General features: G+C 42.8%; 3 protein-coding genes across 3 annotated transcripts; 1 reads left to right on the top strand and 2 right to left on the bottom strand.

Annotated features, from left to right (window-relative positions):
- Positions 1–635: 635 nt before the first annotated feature.
- On the bottom strand, positions 636–3,990 carry socs4 (suppressor of cytokine signaling 4). Its single transcript, XM_062446794.1, has 2 exons — positions 3,820–3,990; positions 636–2,905 (listed from the first exon to the last, which is right to left on the bottom strand). The coding sequence occupies exon 2, from the start codon at positions 2,885–2,887 to the stop codon at positions 1,733–1,735; it is 1,155 nt and encodes a 384-aa protein (XP_062302778.1). The 5' UTR covers positions 2,888–2,905; positions 3,820–3,990; the 3' UTR covers positions 636–1,732.
- An 8,154-nt stretch (positions 3,991–12,144) lies between these two features.
- Positions 12,145–16,200, top strand: gnpnat1 (glucosamine-phosphate N-acetyltransferase 1). The gene is made up of 6 exons (XM_062446404.1): positions 12,145–12,295; positions 13,643–13,806; positions 14,104–14,166; positions 14,393–14,520; positions 15,110–15,171; positions 15,313–16,200. The coding sequence occupies exons 2-6, from the start codon at positions 13,653–13,655 to the stop codon at positions 15,458–15,460; spliced, it is 555 nt and encodes a 184-aa protein (XP_062302388.1). The 5' UTR covers positions 12,145–12,295; positions 13,643–13,652; the 3' UTR covers positions 15,461–16,200.
- A 671-nt stretch (positions 16,201–16,871) lies between these two features.
- On the bottom strand, positions 16,872–20,148 carry styx (serine/threonine/tyrosine interacting protein). Its single transcript, XM_062446761.1, has 11 exons — positions 19,933–20,148; positions 19,442–19,474; positions 19,150–19,203; positions 18,963–19,060; positions 18,803–18,863; positions 18,670–18,706; positions 18,502–18,541; positions 18,350–18,400; positions 17,973–18,045; positions 17,658–17,751; positions 16,872–17,046 (listed from the first exon to the last, which is right to left on the bottom strand). The coding sequence occupies exons 1-11, from the start codon at positions 19,990–19,992 to the stop codon at positions 16,973–16,975; spliced, it is 675 nt and encodes a 224-aa protein (XP_062302745.1). The 5' UTR covers positions 19,993–20,148; the 3' UTR covers positions 16,872–16,972.
- Between the last annotated feature and the right edge of the window lie 1,621 nt (positions 20,149–21,769).

The raw sequence follows: 21,769 nt of genomic DNA, 5'->3' as shown, positions 1-21,769 counted from the left end.
TGAATACTGTGTACGTCTGAATTATCCATGCCAATGTAATAAGATAGCTTTTACAAGCTTCTGGATAGGCTCTGACTACAATCATAACTGAATCATTTGAGACATCATGCATATTTCATTTCTGTGGCTGGTAGCAGATCAATAAGGATGGCTCCTGGCCTACTGCCTATTTCCATTGAGATGGCCTTTTTCCTACTAGCACAGACTTAATAGTGCTACAATAAGTACAGGATGTCAAAATGTGCACTACACTTTGATCAGCTTCTTCAAACCTTCTAGATGGCCAGTCACATTGAAGACATTAAGAAAGGATAGATGACTGATTAGAAAATGTTAATTCTGTCATGCAGATTGGAGACATAAAATGTCCTTTTATGTCCTTTTCTGTGTAACGCATTGACATTTAGAGGTGCCCTTTGCAGAGAGGCATGTGAATAGTTGTTAGACACTTCAAAAGGAAATATTTCCATACCATTAACTTGTCTAACAGACCCTGGGAAGTGGAAGATTAGTGTAGGCATCACTTGAGCTGAAACAATCGTTGTGTCAATTTGCCTGTCTTAGGATGCCTAGGATAACATGTTTTCCATAAATGTTCAATAAAGCAAACTGTCATCCTCTAAATGTATGGCAATGGCAAGCATTTATTGTTCACGAATAGGCTACAGTACCCACAGAAGTATCATAGTGACAGCAAATAACCAATGCTTTGAGATATTTCAAAATTCCTAGAAAACAATGTTGTTTTGCATGTTACAGCTGCGTTAGACCTGGAGTATCATTAGAAAACAACAGTTGTCCTGGCGACAAGCGAAGAAAGGTATTGTTATACTGACCATACTTCCTTATGTGTGTAGCCACCAAGAAATGAATACTGAGAAATGAAAACACATATGGGAGAATCGTGGCGACCTGCAACCTTAACGTGTCTCATCAGTGCATTTGAAGCGCCACCTTGTGGTCAAAGATATGAATGCATCTGATGGACTAAACAGTCCATCAGTCTGACTGATGGACTGTTTGGCCCTGAAGTGAGTCACTCATGACTCACTTCAGGGCCTCAAACACAACGAAACGTGTTCACGTGAAAAGACACTCAATTATGTAAATTTCAGTGTGTCAGCGTATTAAAATACGTTTCCCTAAAGTTTGTTTGAGTACATGATCATCTCATTTGTAGGAAAGTGTTTAAAGAGCCAATGGCGATTTAGGATGTAAAGATTACTCAAAAATCATCCAAACACCACCTCAACGCACATGTGACACCAACTGTTCCAGTTGTAACAACATTATATATTTTTCATTTTGCCATGTACCTTGTTCCCCTCACCCTCTCGTCACGTCAAAACAGGCACGTCAATAACATTTCTGGCATGTGTAGTGTAACTGACTCAACCAGGTTTATTTTATTGAGTTAACATGTAGTATAGTTGCCGCTAGTATACTAAACTCCTCCACAGTTCTGTTCGTTATTCAGTGAAATAGCCCCCGGTCAAAACAGAGTTTATAAGAGGTGGTAAGTTGACGAGAGTCATGAGTCAAAGCCCAAAAATGAACCAGGAACTGGCAAGAATATGGAGGAGTGACTCAGTGACCCTCTGTAGACGAACAATCCCTCCCTTTACGTTAGCCGACCTCTTCACTGTCAAACTCTCACAAGACGGAGAGATAGTCTTTCTTTCAACAGGAGCGAGAGAGAGAGAGAGAGAGAGAGAGAGAGAGCCCCAGCGGTCTACACGGCACAGGCTCCGCTGCACTTGTAGTGGTACTGCTGGAGGTAGTGTCTGAGCTGCAGAGGCAGAGGCAGGCTGTCCATGCCCCGGTAGGTGGTGCAGCTGCAGATGACCGCCCGGCACAGGTGCTGCAGGGAGAAGGGGAAGGTCCTGGGCAGGGGCCGGGAGAGCAGAGGCTCAAAGAAGAGGCAGGTTGCCGGGTCGCTGTAGTGCTTCAGCAGACCGGTGACACAGGGGTCTCGGTACATGCAGGGGTCTCGGCCGTCAAAGCTGAAGCGTTTGCCGTCCTGCTCGATGCGGGCGTGCAGGGAGCGGCTGTAGCGACGGAAGCTGACAGAGAACAGGAACTCGTCCTGGGCCGAGTCCCGCAGCAGGAAGGTCCCCTCCGGCTGATCCTCCAGAAGCTCCTCCGCCTCGAAGCGGTTCAAAACCCCCCAGTAGCAGGGGCTGTTGTTGATCTGGAGCAGGTCGGGGACCAGGATGTAGTCTGTGTGGCAGCCCGCCTGTGCCGCCCCGTGGGGGAAGGAGGGGTCCCAGTCCTCCAGACAGGCACTCCCAGGCCCCGGGGAGCATATGTCCTCCCAGGACAGGGGCGTGGGAGGCGGGGAGGAGCAGGGGGGGACGGGGGGTTTGTGTGGAGCCTCCATGCTCACGGCGGAACCGGAGTGGGGGGCGTGCTTCTTGATCAGGTGCCAGCAGTGAGCTAGTTCGGACTTGGGAGAGAACGGGCACTTGTCCTGCATGAGCTCCGAGACGTGGATCTTGCGCTTGGACCAGAGGAGCACGGAAAAGGGAGTCCGGGAGGCCGGGTGGTGGTGGTGGTGGTGATGGGAGCGCAAAGGGAAACACTGGCCCACGGCATCCTGGAACTTCTGCCTGAGGGAGCGCCGGTTCAAGGCTTTCCGGCAAGTCGCATCCATGTCCGCTTCGCCCGGCACGGTGCAACTGCACTTCCTCTCTCTGCGTCGCCGGGGGCAGGAGGACGAACGGCCCCCCTGCTCCTCCGCCCCATCCGCCTCCAGCCCTCGGAGGCCGGCCTCGTTTCGGGAACTCCTGGAACGCTTCTTGCCGCGCCACACGAGGCTGTCTGCGCTCCAGCTGCGGACGCCACATTTTGGACGGGCGTCCGAGCTCCTGGACTTCTTCTCCGACATGGCAGCCAACTCGTATCCCTGCGGCGTCGAAAAACAGACACAGAATCAGAATCGGAATCAGAATCAGAATGGGATTTATTCGCCATGAAAGTTTGCACAGACAAGGAATTTGCTTTGGCAGGAAGGTGCAAACATTAAACTTATAGGAATCTAAAATTTTAATATGAGGACTAACTATACGAAGGGTACATAACTAGCAATACTAAGTGGAATTAGAATTTAAATAAACTATACAATAAAATATAACAATATAACAGGCAATATATACCGTTTCAAATCTATTACCATAGTAATAGCAGCCAAAACTACACGTTTAAACAATCAACAGAAACAGCTTTAACACTACATTTTAGGGTGAGGTCAGAAAACCACTTGCCACCTATTGTGGACTGCAGTCAGACCTCTGAAAGTTCCAGGGAACCCCCCCTACTGTGAGGTTAGGACAAATATAGAAATCACTGGGAGTTGTCTCACTTCGGGATCACTTTGCAAACACACCCTCAATATTGATACATAGTTTGCTAATAAAATACAGAATTAATGAATTCCCCATTCGATTTATGTTTGGAGAGGTGTTTGCCATGTTATGCCCCAAAGCTCTGGCGTTGACACGTTTAAACAAAGGTGAGACTTAGAACAAAGGTAGTTCATAGAAAAGTGTTTTGTTCATGGCACGATGCTAGAACATCTGTCCCTGACGCAGATGGCCAACCTTTCAAAGCTATAGAAGTTATGCAAAGGCCGCTCCCTTAACATTATTTACGAAAACGCAACTGAGCCAATGAAAACTTAACTGTTGCCAAGAACGGTCTTACTAAGCGTAACACAAATTTCGCTAAAAACTCAATTTGATCCGGTAATTTCTATTTCGAATCCAACTACCCATTTCACTTTTATATTAGTTAAATGCACTTATCCAGAGTCAATCTTACCTTTCAAAATTAGGTTAAAAGGGCATTATTCCCATGTTCGTCGGTGCCAAATCCTAAAATCTCTACATTTGCGCAGGAAATGAACGCGATAGCCATTCAGTCCTCTGGCTAGAAACCTTCTACCCGTGTGGTGAAGTTCCGCTCTCTTTATAGACAATCCTCTGGGGAGTTGGGCCGTTTCCTCTTCTGTCAAGGCTGGATGTGATGGAGTGAGACATCCTTTACTTAACTAATGGTTGGTGCGGCGTACTGTACACTTAAAGAAATTCAAAAGACTCGCAACTGATTCAGACTTTTTTTTGTTCAGTAGCCTATTGCGTTAATCTTTATAAGGACCCCAAACATTAACAGCATATGTATACTGTTGGCTATTATTTTATTTTTATTATTAACGAGCTAAAATGGGACAACATTTTATCTTGAATACATTGATTTACACGGAATTAGACGTATTTGCTGCTCGACATAATTAGGCGACAATAATGGCCTCTGTCTGTTTATCAAATTAACCTTGTTAGAGAGGAAACGGCCATGCTTTTAGATTGCATTGAGCGCTTTATTTATTGATTGAATAATCAATGAGAGTCTTCCGATAGATTCGTCTGCTTCCGGCGATCTTCATGTCAACCTGAGTTAAAACATTGCATTGTTGCATTGTTCATCTTCAAAACCTACAGGATCAAATATCAGGGGGTAGTTCCAATGCAGACATAAAAAAGTGATGTCATGTTGCTCATGAGTTCATGCCTCAGAACAGGTGCTTGTTAAATTTATTGCAAGATACATTATTCATTATCATTATACCATTATACCATTACACAACAAGGTTGGTGTGCACACTTCCACTTTATTGGCCAATGCTAATTGTGTGTGTGTGTGTGTGTGTGTGAGTAAGGGGGGAGGGGGGGGATGGGGGACAGGCACATTATGAAGCCAAAATTCAGCAAGATTGTTAACCAAGCAATTTGACAGTGGGGCCTCTGTAGGTTCACAGAGAGAACAAGGGTTCTGTCACAGAGTTGCAACTCCTTCGGTTAAATATTCTTCTTTTTCAGGTACTGTAGTCTTTAATAAACCACATCCCTCACCACACTGTCACTCCTTTTAACTTTTAACCTTCCAATCCATTTAGAGAAAGGTTCGACTTTCTCCTTTTTATAGACCCCGTCAAATGTAAACAGGTGTGTGCGAGGCCCTAGCAGTGGTGTTCGTGAACATTAACCACACATTTTAAATGAAGCACGTCTTCAGTGATTCTCTGCAACTCACCACAACTTCCGTCAAGTTGAGACCTTGGAGAGGACACAGGGAACATAGTAAGGTCGGAAGACCTTTTGTAAGAAACCGGATGTGGAGTGATAACTTTGTGGGGGTTTTGCCTAGGAATTTCTCTATACCGATTCATGAATGCACAATATTCTACGACTTGAGTCTTTCACGTTTTGGTTTTAAAAGTTTGATGTTGTCGGTTCTGTAAAGTCTTCACTGTGCCAGCTCCTGATTGACTAAAGTATAGTGCAGAACGTCTCAAGTAGCTACACCCAGAATGGTTCTGGAAACCCAGTATGCCTATTAAGCTGGTACAGTCCATCATGGAAGTGCTGGGAGCCAGGAGCCCACATGTGTGCCAAATATTATAGAGCCATCGATCTGATGAACAGTAGAACTAACATTGTGCTGCATGCATAATTTATGTGATTGCTGATAAATGGGAAGGGTTAGTGGAAGCTGTAAAACATGTACAACCTGAACGATTATTTTAGTTTCCACCGTCACCGTTCAAGGTTTTAGCACAGCCCTGCACTTGACCATAACTATTCTGCATAGTAAGGGGGGTTTAGAGTGTGCTCATTTGAATATGAGCAAAGGCACACACACACACACACACACACCCCTAACACACACACTAACCCAGTATGTGGCAGATCTTATCACACTCCAGTCATTCATAATGTTTGGGGAGTGAGAGGGGGTCAGACTGGGATGGTGTGTGTGTGTGGCCTTGTGAATTACTGGGGCAGGTAAATCGAATCAGCAGGGAAGTCTCTGGCTCCATTGATCTCAGATGTTCTCTCTCTCTCCCACCCCCTCTCTCTCTCTCTCTCCTCCCCCCCCCTCTTTCTCTCTGCTCTGATCTCTATCAGTGGACTGTTCTGCTCCAGCCACTGCCATGACAACCAGGGTGATCTGGACAGCATCAAGTGATAGTTAGACTGACAAGATGCCATGCTGTTAAAGGTTATGATGTGTACGTTGGTATGTTATGTTAGTCAGTCACTGTGTGTAAAACTTCAGAGGACATAAAAAATACAATTGGAAGCAGTAAAAAGTCGATTTCCTCCTCAGTTAAATTTCTCCAATAACCCTACTGGACTTAACTTCCCTAAACACTCTCTCTCCATGAATAAAAACTGAAAAACACATATGAGGTGTGGCTATTTCCTTTGTTCTGAGAAAGGATCTCCATGCAATTCAGCGGACACCCATAACTTCAAACTGGCATCGTGTTCTGAACATGCAGTCTGGTGAAGGTAGTTTCCTGTTCGCTGTTTTGTGTTCGTTTCTTGTTCACTACTTTTGTGTTCCCGGTCAAAAGTGACCGCCCCGTTATAGCTGACTATAACTCCATAATAATACATATATTATTAACTAATGTTGTGTTACATCTTTTTAGCAGCTTAAGGTCTTGCAAACATTACAAGTTTTAAACTTCTGTTTGCCATTTATGGCCTGTAGGCCTCATTGACACAAGCCTATGCAACTCGTTTTTGAGTGAAAGAAGCATAATATATGGATTATTAGGGTTCCTTCGGTAGGAGGAAACCTATTGTTTTTGTTAGTATTCTTATTATTCTTATTATTAGGGTTCCTCCAGTAGGAGGAAACCCATAAGGTCCGCCATGATAGATTTTGCTGTACTGTCCATATTTGGTACAACCTTCAAAACCCTTCTCCTCATGAACCATAGATCCAATCGACTTGAAAATTGTTACAAATTTGTAGCACACGTCTTTCTATGGGGTCAAATTGAATAAGGAATGCAATACAAAATGGCTGAAAGAAGTGTATTTATGTAAATGTCCACATTGTCACAATATCTTTGTGTTAATAAATCAAATATAATTTTAACTGATGGTTTTTCAAACCTTTGTGCCTTCAAGATGACATCATTCTGAAGTACCATACGCAATTTCACCTTGATATGTCAATATATGATTGAATTCAATTGAATTGCTCCATAGCGCGCGTACTCCAAATTCTCAGACTCATCCTGCCTCTTGACACTAGGGTGACCACCTGTCACGCTTTGCGTTGTGTCGCACAGCATTATCACCCCTTGCCCCGCATGTTGCATATTGAAAATGCTGTGCGATACAGCGCAAAGCGGGACAGGTGGTCACCCTACTTGACACACGCGCGAGCTTGGCGCGAGACGCACACACATCCTTTCTGGAAATTGTGTGCTGACCAAGCCCCCAAATCAGTGCACCCTTCGTTCTTTCATTTTTCCATTTAAAAACGAAATCGGAAAAACCAAAAAACAAACTTTTTTTTTTTTTTTTCTGTTTTAAAACCAGAACAGAAAAACGGGGAAAAGAACAACAGAAATCACTAGTTCTGTCGCGGTTTTTCTGTTTCAAAACCAAAAGGGGAAAGGGAAAACAGAAAATCAAGGCATATAAATTCACTTAAAGTTTGGTTTTCCCCATGACCGCAATGCGGAAGTGGAACCTTTTCCGCCCAAATACCCAAAGTCCAAAAATGAAAAAATTGGCATGTTTGGGGCCACCTACGTGGTTGCTGTAGATGGCTTCAGCAGCAGAATTTTGGCAAATGCAACCATGCCAATTAAAAGTAATTTGATTATTTATGATGAGATGTACAGCTGAGTACTATACTATGCAAAGCAAAACTAATTTTGTTTCTCTTAACAAAGGAGCATATATGGATGATTGACAGGACAGCTATCATTCACCCCATTTCAGCTTTCTAGAACATTTGAGACCTCCTTACCTGTCCGTACAGGTAGCAGAGAATCTCACCTCTTCCCCTTTCTCTGGCTGGTGTTTACTAGCTGCTACTAGACCAGGCTGGTGTTCACTAGCTGCTACTAGACCAGGCTGGTGTTCACTAGCTGCTGCTAGACCAGGCCGGTGTTCACTAGCTGCTACTAGACCAGGCCGGTGTTCACTAGCTGCTACTAGACCAGGCTTGTGTTCACTAGCTGCTACTACACCAGGCTGGTGTTCACTAGCTGCTACTAGACCAGGCTGGTGTTCACTAGCTGCTACTAGACCAGGCTGGTGTTCACTAGCTGCTACTAGACCAGGCTGGTGTTCATTAGCTGCTACTAGACCAGGCTGGTGTTCACTAGCTGCTACTAGACCAGGCTGGTGTTCACTAGCTGCTACTAGACCAGGCCGGTGTTCACTAGCTGCTACTAGACCAGGCCGGTGTTCACTAGCTGCTACTAGACCAGGCTGGTGTTCACTAGCTGCTACTAGACCAGGCTGGTGTTCACTAGCTGCTACTAGACCAGGCCGGTGTTCACTAGCTGCTACTAGACCAGGCTTGTGTTCACTAGCTGCTACTACACCAGGCTGGTGTTCACTAGCTGCTACTAGACCAGGCTGGTGTTCACTAGCTGCTACTAGACCAGGCTGGTGTTCACTAGCTGCTACTAGACCAGGCTGGTGTTCACTAGCTGCTACTAGACCAGGCTGGTGTTCATTAGCTGCTACTAGACCAGGCTGGTGTTCACTAGCTGCTACTAGACCAGGCTGGTGTTCACTAGCTGCTACTAGACCAGGCTGGTGTTCACTAGCTGCTACTAGACCAGGCCGGTGTTCACTAGCTGCTACTACCTGCCCGCCCTCCTGAGACACCCACTCCCCCTGACTCTGCCTCTACCCCTGCCCCTGTGCTTGCCCCAGTGTCTACCCTCACCCCTGCCCCAGCCTCCAAGCTGGGAAGACAGCTTCCTGTTCCGACACAACACAAACACTAACACTTCCTGTTCCGACAACACAAACACTAACACTTCCTGTTCCGACAACACTAACACTTCCTGTTCCGACACAACACAAACACTAACACTTCCTGTTCCGACACAACACAAACACAAACACTAACACTTCCTGTTCCGACAACACAAACACTTCCTGTTCCGACACAAAACAAACACTAACACTTCCTGTTCCGACACAACACAAACACTAACACTTCCTTTTCCGACAACACTAACACTTCCTTTTCCGAAACAACACAAACACTAACACTTCCTGTTCCGACACAAAACAAACACTAACACTTCCTGTTCCGACAAAACACAAACACTAACACTTCCTGTTCCGACACAACACAAACACTAACACTTCCTGTTCCGACACAACACAAACACAACACAAACACTTCCTGTTCCGACAACACTAACACTTCCTGTTCCGACACAACACAAACACAACACAAACACTTCCTGTTCCAACAACACTAACACTTCCTGTTCCGACACAAAACAAACACTAACACTTCCTGTTCCGACAAAACACAATCAGAATAAATTAACAACAATTTTCCAGGGAGAAAACTTGTAAATCAGTCACTTTTGACCGGAACACAACAGGAGGGCTAGACTGGTTATTTTTTTATGTGCACAGATTTGTTGCGCCAATTTTTTTTTTTCCAAGGAGTATAGAAAGTGTATATCTTCATTTGATTGTTAGCTAAAAGAGCTGCAGGTTGCCCTATTCATGCGAGCCCATCCCAGACTCATCATTAATGGGAGACACAGACAGACTGCTCCTTGATATGTATCTCCACTCACTAGCCCCATCCATGCTGGAGTCATGTGAACTAGTGTATCATCTTTCTGAAGGGGATATTTATTTATGCCTACAGCCAGTCCTGTTTCCCGCAAGCTCCAGTCAATACCCTGCTGCTGCCCGCCTCACCTCTCAGTCGTGTTGCCAGGCAACACATTAGAGGCTGCTGCGGCTGTTCGTCAACAGTAACTAGAACCAGACCCATGGCTGTCATTGGACCATAGGTCACTGTCACCCTGGTACAGTGTGATGGGTCAGGGAACAACACTATTACGGTAGCGTTTTGCCCACACTGCTTGCGTGCTTTTATTTTCTGGATTTTTTTGTTATACTTCACCTCATTAAAGCATATCGTGCTTATAGGCTGTTGTTGTGGTCGTCGAAGATGGGAATATCTTTATTATTATGATTATTTGAGTTTGCCAAAACATGCAAGCGCAACAAGCATCACACAGGCTTACACGGAACCTATTCAATAGCAGTTCAACATCTAACAGGGATATATTTCCTTTTGAGAATCACTAGTATCAGAGACATTAAAAAAAAGCTAATCCTCAACGTATGGTGTCTACCGGAAACCCTGCCTGCACCTGCATCCAGAGCAGCAAGCAGTCAATACCAGCTGGACAGACTGGGAACGACTGACAGCTTTTCTATCTCTGATTCCCCCATGGTGACTTATCTCCCTGCTCATATCCTGCTGCCTTCCCCTGACCTCTAATGCACGGAGGGCAAAATCGTTAGAAACGGCTTGTATGTCCTTTTTATTCATGTAAACGTTCAAAGCCTCCCCCCACCAACTCCCTCTTTAAAAAAAAAAATCAATAGCAGAAAAGAGAAATTCCAGTAATGTTGTGCCCGTGTGGTGCCTACACAGCTAGTCTTACAGAGCAGAGCAGGCATGCTCACTGGTGACACAGTTCACAAAGTGAACCCTTTAGATTGAAGTGCTTCCACTTTGTTGCTGCGGTGATTTGTTAGGAAATAATTTGATTTGGATGCCTTGAGAGAGGCTAGTCCCTTGACAGTTCCAGGTGTAGGTTGGACAAGGTCTACCAAGATTTAGCTGGCTCAGGAAGTTGTTGCTGCGTCCTATAGGAGCAGATGTACTGTCGTTTATTAGCACCAGTCTTTCTTATCTCTCTCTCTCTCTCTCTCTCTCTCTCTCTCTCTCTCTCTCTCTCTCTCTCTCTCTCTCTCACACACACACACACACACACACACACACACACACACACACACACACACGGAGGATATAGACTAGGGTCCACCATGGCATGTAGAGGATTTTTACATACTTGGCCAGCAGGTGGTAGCTGTAACCCGCTCTCTGTAAATTAAGACTCAGGATGATAAAGTCATACCTGTTTAACATTCTGCTTATTGTTTTACAAAAAAAAAACTACAGGATTACACTTTAGAGTCAGTGCACTTGCTCTTAAATGTACAGGAAATTGTCTGAACTACAGTTAGGCAGCTATGCCATTTTGGTCAGATTCCCTGTTAGGGCCCCAGGCCAAACTATAGAGGTATTCAGAAGCAGTGAAAGAAGGTATTTGTTAATGGAGAGAAACTGCAGAGGCATGTCTTCTCTTGGCAAACAAGTTTCTAAAAAAGGTTTTGAAAAGTTTAAAGATTATTTTCCAAAACAAGTTTCGAAAGAAAAGTATCAAAAGGTAGAAAACCTTTTTGGGAAAAAGATTTGAAAAACAAAGTTTTGAAAGGTTGATAAAAGATTTTTGAAAAGTATCCCTGATTGTGAGAATTAAGTGTTCCCTCTCAGTTTCTTTAACTTTTTGTTTATTTTATTTTCTCATTCTTCAGTGGTCAGTCATTTAGGGAGTATCCCTCTCCTCTCTGTGCTCAAGAAAAGTTTGCTGAAAAAAACATAAGCAGTACAGTATAATGAACTCCAGATTGTTGTCTATTGGGTTAGGATGTAAACACTGGCAAAGTTAAATTCTCTAGCCAGACCAGACCATTAGTGAACACATCATCCAGAAGATTTTTTAACCCTTGTGTTATCTTCGGGTCATTCTGACCCATCAGTCATTGTGACCCACCGTCGTATTGCGACAGATTTACTGCATACAAAGACAAAGTGAAGCATTTTCTTTTAACAGCTAGGCTGTCTCAGACCCCCCACATTGCAAAGGTTAAAAGAAAATTATTTTAATTTGTTTTTGTATTGGGTAAAATTGGGTAAACACAACGATGGTTCATTATGAACCTTTGGGTCATGTGACCCGAAGGCAGCACGAGGGTTAAACCACAAACTTCCAATTGTTCATGCCTTTAGTTCGTCCTGAATCATATGTATGTATGAATTCTTAACAACCAACCACCAACGTAATCTGACCACAGGTTCTTATTTAATTCTTATATTCTTACTGTGTAAATGACAATTGCTTTAATTATATAGTAAGTTACCATAGTTCCCACTAACATTGGAGACTTTGGATTTGCCGACGTCAATGAACCGCGCCTTCTCACCCCAGCCCTTCTGCCACGTCATACTGGAGTGCTGTCAGAGAGAAGGAGAGGAGGAACATTTATGCTGTTATGATCAACGATGTAAAACTAGTGAGAAACTCAAGAGCTCATTCATTTGATTCGGAGGCATATCGTTCACGTGTCCTTTTATTGATGTCACTGTAAGTACAATGCTTGCCAGCTAGCAAAAATGAGCTAAATTCGTACAATGCAGGGTGTCTGGACAGCTAGCAATGTGTCTGTTGCGAGTTTTGGTTGTATAACTAGCTAGACTAGTTAGAGCCAACATTATAAACGATACTAGTAACCCTAACTTTCTTTACTGATATTTACTGTAGCGAATAGGCTAGCTAACACATATCGACTACAGTAGGTATGACCACTACAGTAACTATGTACCTACCTAGACTTGGAAGCGACTTATTATTTATTCCGTGCTGTTTTTAGCTAGCTAACGTTAGCAGTCTTCAACAAGTTTACATGGTTGCTGAAATGAGCTATCGAGCTAGCTGTATTTCGTAACGAAAATAGGATAGGATTAATACTATTAGCAAATGTTAGTAGTAGTGCATTCGCTTGCTTAAACTGTACAATAGTGTTGACAGCGAGCTGGAAAACATTTATTGGGAATTGTGGGATATGTGTAGTGGCCCATGCATGGAAACGTGTCAGTACAAGCAACACACTCTAGGTTAGTGGTAGCCAGTTCTTTATATTTTATCTCGTAAAATAGGGAGACACCTTATTAATCTCACTGACCGTGTTGGGCCAAGAAGTGGAGTTTAGAGCAGCCCTTTTCTAGGTGAGAACCTGCTGTACAGGTGTCAATTGTGGGCATGGTCCGTCTCCGGTTACATGTCCTAAACAGGAGGAAGTTCAACGTTGATCTGTCCTGAACACAAGTGACTGTGTCAACTCCTCGCTCTAAACAAAAAGCAAACATTGGACCAGATTCCATAACTTTTTGGTCTGATCACCGAAATGGAGTTAGAACCCTGTATCCTTAACCTTCTATACTTTCTATGCACTATTTGTATGTTACTTTGGAAGGTAGGTAATGTAAAATGTAAGAGACACAAAGAGCATATTTGTAGGGTCAAAGTCCAATGCACTTCTTAACCCTCGTGCTGCCTTCGGGTCACATGACCCAAAGGTTCATAACGAACCATCGTTGTGTTTACCCAATTTTACCCAATACAAAAACAAATAAAAATACTTTTCTTTTAACCTTCGCAATGTGGGGGGTCTGAGACAGCCCGACGGTTAAAAGAAAATGCTTCACTTTGTTTTTGTATGCGGTAAAGTTGTCGCAATACGACGGTGGGTCACAATGACTGATGGGTCAGAACGACCCGAGGAGAACACAAGGGTTAATATCTGTGTCGGTGGCATGTGTTTGTTTGATTTGATTGTGCTCTGTGTGGAGTTAGAACGGGGCGTGTATATGAGCCAGTGTAAAGATATCTTGCTTGTGTGTGTGTGTGTGTGTGTGTGTGTGTGATCCACAGAGTGTGAGAGATGCTGCTGGATGAGAAGCCTCTCTTTGAGCCGTCCTTGCTCCAGGAACTGGACTGGAGCAGCAACACGGTGTCCTTCTCTCCCCCCATCTCCCCCTCCCAGCCTGGGGAGAGTCTGCATCTCCGGCCCCTCTGCACAGCCGACATCAACAAAGGTAAGCTGACTCGCATGCCCCTTGTAGAAGGACCACATTTGAACGCTATACTCCCTGTCTACCCAGAGAGATACTTTGTTGAAATAAATCTGCTCCATATGTGCGCATCGACACCGTTGTTCCCCTTAGCCTACCCATCGGCACTGGCAGATCAGGGCTTTTACAAGGATTTCTATTATCATCATTCTGTCATAATTACCTGAAGGGAATTTGTCTGAATGTGCAGTGTCACCTTGAGCCTGGGCTGGCCATCATTCCTCCACTGATGGTCGACCGTGTGTTTGTTACATTCTGTAGGATTCTGTAAGGTTCTGTCCCAGCTCACCCAGGTGGGAGATGTCACACCAGAGCAGTTCATCAGTAAGTCCTGGCCCTACTTCTGTTCTCTCAAGGCAACGGAAGCTAGTCGTGCTTAATGCTATTTGGGATTATATTATATGGTCGTTATTGCATTATGTGATACTATATACAGTATATTACTTTTTCAAAGACTGCAGAAAGTAACCGTTATTCGCTAAATATCTGGTTTAATAGGCCTGAATAACTTGATTACGCACTAACACATTCAGTGTATTTTGTCTTTTAGAGAACTTTGAGCACATGAAGAAAACTGGGGACTACTATGTCGTCGTGGTGGAGGACACCAGTCTGCGGCAGATTGTCGCCACGGCTACGTTAATCACTGAGCACAAATTCATCCATTCGTGTGCCAAAGTAAGAACTATAGAACAACAGAAATCAACTATACCTGAGTCACACAGACTCCAGTAACGTTGTGACCAGTCTATGTTCTAGATTTCTATGTTATTAATCAGCTGACAGGAAAGAGAGAAACACCATAGACGAATAATTAACACACTCAAGACACAAAGGCGGCCTGTTGCAAAGTCTTTCCACAGAAGCCCATCAGAGTAAAGCTACAGTCAACCCGAGGCAGGCTTGTATATCCCATCCGGGTTAACAGCCGTTGTCCTGAGATATATGTCTGGAATCAAACTGTGAAAATGAAGCAGTACCAGTAGGCCATAAATGTATCTTGACTTAGACTTTATGGCCATGTGTGGCCCTAAAGAACATAAACATCTGACTGCTATCTACCCTGGGAAGACATTACATTTATACAAGGCAAATCTTGAATAAATAGTGCATGTAATAATATGATAGGATAGTAATAATGTCATACTGATTGGCTCTGGATAAGAGCGTCTGCTAAATGACTAAATGTGATTGGGATTATCGTATGCAAATGCTAAATCCTTGAATTCCTCTGAGAATGTTTGACGTTTGTAACTGTGTTTCACAGAGAGGAAGGGTGGAAGAGGTGGTTGTGAGTGACGTCTGCAGGGGAAAACAGCTGGGGAAACTGTGAGTGGTCCTAATGTGCTGCAGCTTTACACACAAAGCCAGAATCTAAAGATGAGTTAATGACTAAAGCATACAACAAGTATTGTAATTTTGGGGTTTTAACTTCATATCTGTTTCCTTCTCTCTCTGACCAAACTGTAGCTTGGTGTCGACTCTGACTCTTCTCAGCAAGAAGTTGGAATGTTACAAAATAACACTGGAATGTGCCCCCAACAATGTAGCTTTTTACCAAAAGTTTGGCTACTCTGCCTCGAATGAGACCTACATGCAGTGTCGGTTCCATGAATGAGGTCCAGACCCAGTCCCCCCTGTGGGATTCGACCCTGAGACCCCCGGGGTCCACTCAGCGATGCCGTCTTCTCCCTCTGGGACCAATGCTACCTCACCTGGGAGATCTTCCACCACGGCAATGTCTAGCAACAGGAACAGGTGTCGATGTTGTCCAGAACATTAGGACTACAGAGTGTGCAATCACATGCAATTGTCGCTTGAGGTGTCGAGAAGCACATTCTAAGGAATGCATGGGAGAAATCTTTTTTTTTTTTTTCATCCTAAAGGTTTTTGTTTATTTGCATAAGTGAGACTTAATTCAGAATCAGAATTTTGTTCTTAATATTCTATATATGTATTTATTTAGGGGAAGGTTTCTCTTTATTGGGAAATAATGTTTTGAATTCCTCAAGACTGATCCAGAGGCTGGTTGGGACACTATGTAGGAGGGTTACTTTGGCAACGCTGGACAATGCTGTATTTATTGGTCTAGGCTAATTTATTATGTTACCAATATACCATGGCTATAGCATCTTTATTGAGATTTTTCATTATTTCATTTTTGGCATTTTGGTCAGAAGAATAACCATGTAAATGTTGGTCTCGAGGCAGATAATACATTCATAAAATAATGCTTATTTATTTAGCTTTGATTATTGGTCACTATTCTTGGAAATTTGGGGACATTTGTATTTTCTTATTAAGAGGAACAAAAAACAGAATGGTTAAAACAAATAAAGTTGTATATGTTCAATCCAACTTGGTGTTTAAAGACTCATTGATTAATGGGGTTTGGACAATGTGTATAAAACTGAAAGTGGGTAAGTTCTATATAACTACATAGCTATAACTATATAGCTATATATGCCAAACTATATAGCTAAACCCCTATGCTACTATTCAGTTTGTCAGAAATAAATCAGAGACAGACTTGAACGGTCAAAAGAAAACAACCTTAAAAGCACATTTCAATTAGCCATCTCTTTTATTGAGCAATGGGGCTGTGTGGCAATCTGTTTGTCCCCCATCATTGATATAATACTATCCCAGTGGGAGCCTGAACTGTTAAACACTCCCACCTCCTAGCTAAGGCTTTGACCTCTTCGGGTCACAACATCATAGGGCAGTGACTTCCTGTACTTTCCCTTACGCCTACTGCCCCCTTCTGGCAAAAAGTAGTAGTAATTCAAGTATCAAAAGTGCATCATTGCAATACTGTCCCGCTGTAAATGCTTTAATGCTTAATGCGTAAATGCTTTAAATATTATAAAACTGCAAAAAACTTCAGTGCATACAGCTCAAAAAAAAAAAAAGAAAAAAAAAAGAACGTTATACACAAAAGCACCTATCAAATGTACCTTCTCCAACCCCCTTCGGTTCTGGGGTCTTGAGACCCCAATCCCCCCCCCCTCCCCCCCCGCTACCCAGCCCACTAGAAAAGTTCAAATATTTACATTTTTTGGAATCCCAAATGTAAAAAAAAAAAAAAAAAAAAATGAGTGCACTGCGCCACACAGCTAGTCTGGAAAGCTTATCCATTGTGTGCAGCAGTGACCTGCATAACTCCAAAGTCCTCATCCTCCTCTAGTGTTCTCTTCCTGCTCCCTGTCAAAGAAAAAAAGAAATAAAGATACGACACAGCGGAAAGCTCCAAAAAACTACCAATACTTTAAGTACACAGCATTGGAACTCCTATGTGGATACACTGCATTTTTGGTTTTGCCCAGAAATCTTTCAGTCATAAACCTGAATGGAGCTGTCAGGCCAAATAGTGTCCTACCTGACGTCACAATGCCGTTCCGAAGCAAGTACGCGTCCGTCGCTATGCCGACCTTAAATTCCTGAGATATCTACGCGTGCTAGCAGGAAACTGTCATGAGTGCATCATTGCATACGTGTTGCCTTCCCGGTCTGTTAAAATTGATGCTAAGTAATTTTTTATACGAAAACAACTAGCTAGCTAGCACTAGCTATCGAAGGAGTGAAAACTTTAAATCGTATAGTAGAATAAACTGGTTTAAATAAGCCTAAATACAAAACTTCCTACCTAGTAACCAGTATAGCAACCATGACAGTTTCCTGCTAGCACACGTAGATATCTCAGGAATTTAAGGTCGGCATAGCGACGGACGCGTCCTTGCATCGGAACGGCATTGTGACGTCAGGTAGGACACTATTTGGCCCTAGGACACCATTTGGCCTGACAGAGCCCTTACCTGGCATACCAGCCTGCAGGGGAAAAGACCTGCCGCGCTGTATCGGTGACATCATCTTGATGGTCAGCTTAGCCAGGTAGATCGCTTCATATTCCTGGAAACACAAGCCACTGAAATGAATACTACAGAAATGTAACAAAGACTATATTAATTTCACATGACTGTGAGATCCAGAGGTTTGCTCATTCAGAAGGGTAAATAAGTTGGCCATTAAACAAACACTTCAAGCCCTGTGGGGTTCTTTTCTAAGCTGTAATCTTCATAATCATCCCAAGCCAGAGGCGGTTGAAGTATGGGTCTTTCTCAGTAGCCTACCTGTAACTGATGCACAAACCCAACGTTAGGATTGATGCAAAATCTCCTCTCCTGAACGTGGCTGAAAGCATCTCTGTGGGAGAAGAGACACGAGAAGAGGTGTAAACATGGATCATATTTCAATTATCTGAGATGAAGAAAGGTTGAAAAGGCTTGCATTTGAAATCTGGAGATGTATACAACCCTACGCAGTTGATCATTGGGTTTATGTCTCTTGTTAAGTCTAAGCTAGGTAGCTAGTTTACACCAGTATTCAAACATCAAGCCTGTAAGTGATGTTTGATTGAAGCACAGATGGTTTAAACTCACTGTAATTACATTGTCAAATAAAAAATTGATGGACCACCGAACCAATGTAACTTAACTTCAGGTCTCACCTGTATTTGACCCCGAAAGTCTCCATAAGGTAGGCAATGACTAAGGCAGCACTGAAAGGACATTTAAAAAATAATATACCCAGTTTGAAAAGCAGTTATAGTTTGAAAATTTATCAGTTTAAATATTGTATGCAGTGTGGGATGTGACAAACCTTCTTGATATCCCTGCATTTCCATGAACAAGTACCTTTCCTAAGTGTAAAAAACAGGGATCAAATCTAATGAAATATATTTTCCAACAACATTAATTTTCAATAGTTCACATCCAACTCAAATAGACATCTTATCTTCAAGGAGAAGAGGGAAGATAGACATGTTACCTCCAGAAGCTAAACAGCCATCAATAAAATCTTTAGTCTGTTGAAATAGGAAATACATCAATATTAACCATGGTATTTGAAGGAGAGATCACTGTGTGTGCGTCACTGCAGAATATATAAAAATGTAACTCACCATAGGGAAAAATCTTATAATGTTTTCCACAGGATTGTCTGCAATATCTAAGACAAGGTATCTAATAAAAAAAAAAAACATGAAACTGTTAAGAGCAGCATTAATTAATATTACTTAAGTACATAATATATTTGCTATATATTCTTGGTCTGTCTCTTACCTAAAGGTATGCTGGAAGTTGGGCTTAATAAAATTGGCCTCAATATCTTGACGGACACACACTACGTGAGTTATGCCCTGTCGTTCAAGAGTGGACAACTACAGAAGGAAAGAGTGTTGACTGTCACGTACATTGTTACAATTTACTGTGACTCAAACTAACACAAAAACAGTCCGGGTCGAATTACCTTGCTCTTCATGGCAGCAGAATAAGGACCTAAAAACAGGCTTGGTAAGATTTCCTATGAAGTGTGGAAGTCAATAAACCATTACTGTACATCATACATTATTCTCCTTTGTCGGTTTAGGTATGTCAAGTGCTAGAATTGCATCACGCTATGAATACAACGGTTATAAGCATTGGTCCAATATGTTCAATGAAGATACATTTAATAAAAACGTGAATTACTCAAGCCATAAGACTGAACTATGTTAACTCTAGAAACCAACTTTGCAACATCAGACGCTAGCACCATGTACCTGCATTTCACGTCTCATCGGATACGCCCAATCCTGTGGACATAGAAACCAAGTTGGTTAGCGTAGAAGTTTGCTGCACTGCTTGGCTATTCAACCTTGCTGACGTGCCAAGCGGTAAGATCTTGGCAACTGTACAAGCTGGATCGGGACTGACTGATTAATGACAAGGGGGAATAAATACCATGTATTGACCAGTTTGGATAGCTACTGGCAAGCTAAGACATTGGCTAGCAATATGAACAGCGACACATCTGTACCACTTACTACGATTAGCTAGGCAACCTTATAACTAAAATAATATTGCAGAACAAACATGGAACAACTATAAAGAGATATAGTTGGCAAGATAGGTACAGTAACACACAAGGGAAAAAACATTATGTTGCTTAGCTAGTGCCAGTTAACATTAGCGTACTTGATTACAACACCCATCTTCCAAATCTTTAGCTACTTAGCTAGCTAGCTTTCTAGCATGCTAACTAAGCACGTACAAGTAAATCCTCCTTAGACGCAGGTAGGGACGGAAATTGAAGCTTATTCTCCTCGTCCATCTTGCGGTGTAATCGGGCGCCGGGTGGCCCGGCCTCTCGCACGATATCGGTGTATTGAATATTCAGCTAACTGAAGAAATGCTGGAGTTTGTTTTGAGGTTGCACATGCATGTCAGCCATGCTGCTCCCTGTCACACAAATCACGTGATCAACACAGGACTGTCAACTAGCCGGTTCCTCTAGCGGCCAATCTCCGAATTACACTAGACTATCTTCATACGGAAACATGCTTTCAAAATAAGACATGAGACGTTTAACCCCATATCATTAAATATTTACTAACAGAATCCTTTCTAATCATAAAAAACACTAATTATAGACCGTAATGTTATTTTATTTTGAATTTGGCAAGTACAGTATTTGAAAGCAGACCCCAGGCATATAGGTTGACAGGTTGATATTGTCAACTTTGTTGGCACAGACCATCACTCCCTAACTCAAAATATTTCTCTTTCTCTCTGCTTCAAACAACGGACACAACCTATCATACTTATTGCTCCCTTCAGAAAAAAATCATTACAGTTAATGCCAGCCTGCCTTCAGTTGTATAAACTGTGTGAAATATTTTTCATCCACAGATTAGGCTGTACACTAGACACCAGATGGCAGTCCCACACAACGTGACGTACAAGCACGCGCAGTCCATAGGCTAGTGAGGTATACTGCATGTGGTTCAGAAATCATTTCTGTGTATGAAGTTACCTTGTCGATTTTCTCATCATCTTATTTTATGACGGACACAGAGTGTTTATTTTTCTAAAGCACAGTGGTCTTAATGATATTTGTCAAACTCGTCCCATCAGAGCACACTAAAAGGTAGGCCTACAGCAAATCGGTCATCTAAATTTTACAGATTATCGAAATATATATAACGAGAGGAGTTTCCAGATACTGGCGGGATTGAAGAAGAGAGCTCCGACAACTGGAATGAGGGCAAAGAAAGGTCCGTTTTCCCCCCTTCCCACTCTCCTTTCTTGCAGTTATTACTTGGAGTCCTCTGCGTATCAGCGATTACTAAATTGCTGATTACAGGCGGAGAGTGATACAAACGAGTAGGTTGCCCCTGACTGTTAATTGGCGAGATGTAATAAAGGGAGGCGATATGTGCGCCTCTAATTGTGTGTTTACCGCACTATTTATTGGGAACGGCCTCCCTGGGCTTGTGTTGATGAGGCGAGCTGGGCGCTAGTGGCCAGTTCTTTTGGCACGTCATTAATACTGCTTTATTAAGGGCAGCAGGAGCAGGAAATAAGGGAGTTTAGTGTACATGGGGAAGCAGGCTAAGGCCTATCTGTTTGTTACTGGGCTTCAAGTGTCCGTCAAGAGCCGTGATATGATTCATTGTTTTCTATCGTTTAGATAGGCTGTTATGCTATTGTTTAAATAGGTTGTTTATGCTAGAGCTTTATTGAAGCAGAAAGTGCTATGTTTTGTCCATATCCTTTCAAATGTCCAAATCATTTTTAATGTTTATTTCCTTACCCTGTAACTAGGGTGAAATATTTAAAGTCATGCAACACCTTGCTGGACTTTACCTAGATTTACCTTGATGGTCACTGACGTGTCACCAATGAGGACTTAATATCTCCATAAATTTCAAACTTATGGTTAGATGGTATTCTCGTTCTTTCTCCAGTGCTGAACACCAACCAGCACTGGTGAGACGCCAACAATACAAGGACTTCCATCTCTGTCTTGTGATTGAAGACAATTTGGGTTGCCAGGGAAACCTCTTCATCACCACAGAACAGCAGCTGTCAATGCATATAGTACTTCT

The sequence above is a fragment of the Osmerus eperlanus genome, chromosome 21, assembly GCF_963692335.1.
Source record: "Osmerus eperlanus chromosome 21, fOsmEpe2.1, whole genome shotgun sequence".
Lineage (NCBI taxonomy): Eukaryota > Metazoa > Chordata > Actinopteri > Osmeriformes > Osmeridae > Osmerus > Osmerus eperlanus.
The sequence above is the reverse complement of the archived record's forward strand: the minus strand, read 5'-3'. Positions and strand labels throughout refer to the sequence as shown.